The 1,945-nt window shown below is 46.9% G+C and overlaps 1 protein-coding gene across 1 annotated transcript; it reads right to left on the reverse strand.

Moving 5' to 3' along the window:
- Window positions 1-300: 300 nt before the first annotated feature.
- On the reverse strand, window positions 301-894 carry LOC119174620 (transmembrane protein 60). Its single transcript, XM_037425606.2, has one exon. It carries the CDS (start codon window positions 819-821, stop codon window positions 438-440), a length of 384 nt encoding a protein of 127 aa, XP_037281503.1. The 5' UTR covers window positions 822-894; the 3' UTR covers window positions 301-437.
- Between the last annotated feature and the right edge of the window lie 1,051 nt (window positions 895-1,945).

Here is a 1,945-nt window from a genome sequence, read left to right on the forward strand (position 1 = left end):
CGGCTGAAATAGCTAAAACGTTCACTGCACTGCACTCAGAAACAAATGCACACGGCTGCGATATGCGTAAGCTCCATAGCCTTCGCACACGCCGCTTATTACACATAAACAGCCACTCCTGTCAAAATCATCGAAACAATATCACGCGCTCAAACACTGGCACAAACACCATACGGTTACGTTCCGTTTGAGACGCATAATAAATCGGATTTTCAATCCAGCATGCCTGATTCCCACTATCAGAGCTGATTGACGGAGAGACACATCATCATGCCGTCACTACTCTGTCTCGCGCACACGGCCATCGTCCCGTCACCACCACAAATCATTCCAGTAGCGAGGCCAACTAAATAAAAAAGCTGGCGATGATAGGGCCGAACTTATCCGGACGTCCTGAAACTGAGGAGTTCGACGGCACCGTCTCCCCGTAGATTGGGTCAGCTCTGGGATATCAGGTGCACGAGAACATTGCATGACACGCCAAGCAGGAGAATCCACAGCGGCAACGCTACGAACACCCACGGAAAGCTGGCAGTGTACTGCAGTCGCGTGCAGAGACATATCTGGAAGGCCGACTTGAGCAGCAGGCAGCACAGGGCCCACAGCCTGCGGCGTATTTCGCGAGAGTTCTCGCGTCGCCGCTTGCAAGACTTCATGAGACGTATGGTCAGGTACAGGAACAGTTTGATGTCGAACGCCCACATGGGAACGAACACGATGAACCAGTTCCAGTCGGTCTTCTCGTCCAGCCTCAGCGCGAGTAGCACGAGAAAGACGGTGAACAGGAACCAGGCGAGCAACACCTTGTGAAGCACTGCCATTTTTCAATCACTCTCTTACCTTCCCTGCTTACCATGTTTACTTTTTGTTGCTCTCGGCAGCGAAAACAGCACATCGACATCAACCGTAGTGCCAAAAAAGTTGGTAAACTGCTAAATGGCAAATAAATATAAAAAATTTAAAAATCAAAGCAGGAAAGCAACATTTATATGTGTGTAAACACTTAAAAAAGTTCTTTTTTTTAGTTGTTTAACGTTTACGGTGCATGTTGGGAAGGCGCGTGCTTCAAACTACGCACAGCTACGCACTCATTACAGCTCAGGGAAGCAGCTCAACCCTTACGCCTGAGTGAGCCTCCCTTCCTCCACGAGTTAAACGGTATTCCAGCGTTTCATTTTCGGTAGCAACAAGTGCTTTATAGGTTCAATATTGCTTAGTTAAATGGCGGGTGAAGGAGAGCCAGGTCGAGAAGGGAAAGTATGCCCCGTTCGTAACACGCACAACAGGTAGACGTGTGTGGTCGCGTGTGTGCATGCCCTTGAGTATGTGTATTAACTTTTACGTCGAATGGCGTAGCCGAATAGGAGGGGGGGGGGAGGGGTATCTGCCTCTATAATACGCCAATGTTTTCGATGTAATGGGCATGCACACATACGCCCCATGCATAAAGTTCCATTCAACAACGCCCCCTTAGAAAACTGTTGGCTAGGCTACGTCGCTGACCGAGAAACACTGTTCTTCACGCGCGAATATGGTGGTACGTGAAAAGAAAGAGAGAGAGATGGTGCAGCAATTATTTTTTAAATACTTTTTAAGAGCGTGGGACACGTTATTCGAAGGTCGCCGTTTCAGTCCCATGCCGATGGCAAGTTATCTTTTCGTCCAGTTTTCTTTCTTCGCATTTGCATTACAACTACTTCCCATAACATTCCCTTATACTTTCTTTGGTATTATTACTCGTTAGTTATCATTAATATTGTGTCTAACCAAAAAAAGGGGGGGCCCGTTAATTTGTATTTTCCCTTTTTTCAAATACTTTCCTTTTGACAGTTAGTGGTGTTCTAGCTGCTTACATTTATAGCCGTCACAGGCCGTCCCTCTGCGAGCTAGCAAGTTTTGCAATGCATTTTACCACCTGTGTGATTTTGTTTTTTGATATTCAAAA

The sequence above is a fragment of the Rhipicephalus microplus genome, chromosome 5 (assembly GCF_043290135.1).
Source record: "Rhipicephalus microplus isolate Deutch F79 chromosome 5, USDA_Rmic, whole genome shotgun sequence".
Classification (NCBI taxonomy): Eukaryota; Metazoa; Arthropoda; class Arachnida; order Ixodida; family Ixodidae; genus Rhipicephalus; species Rhipicephalus microplus.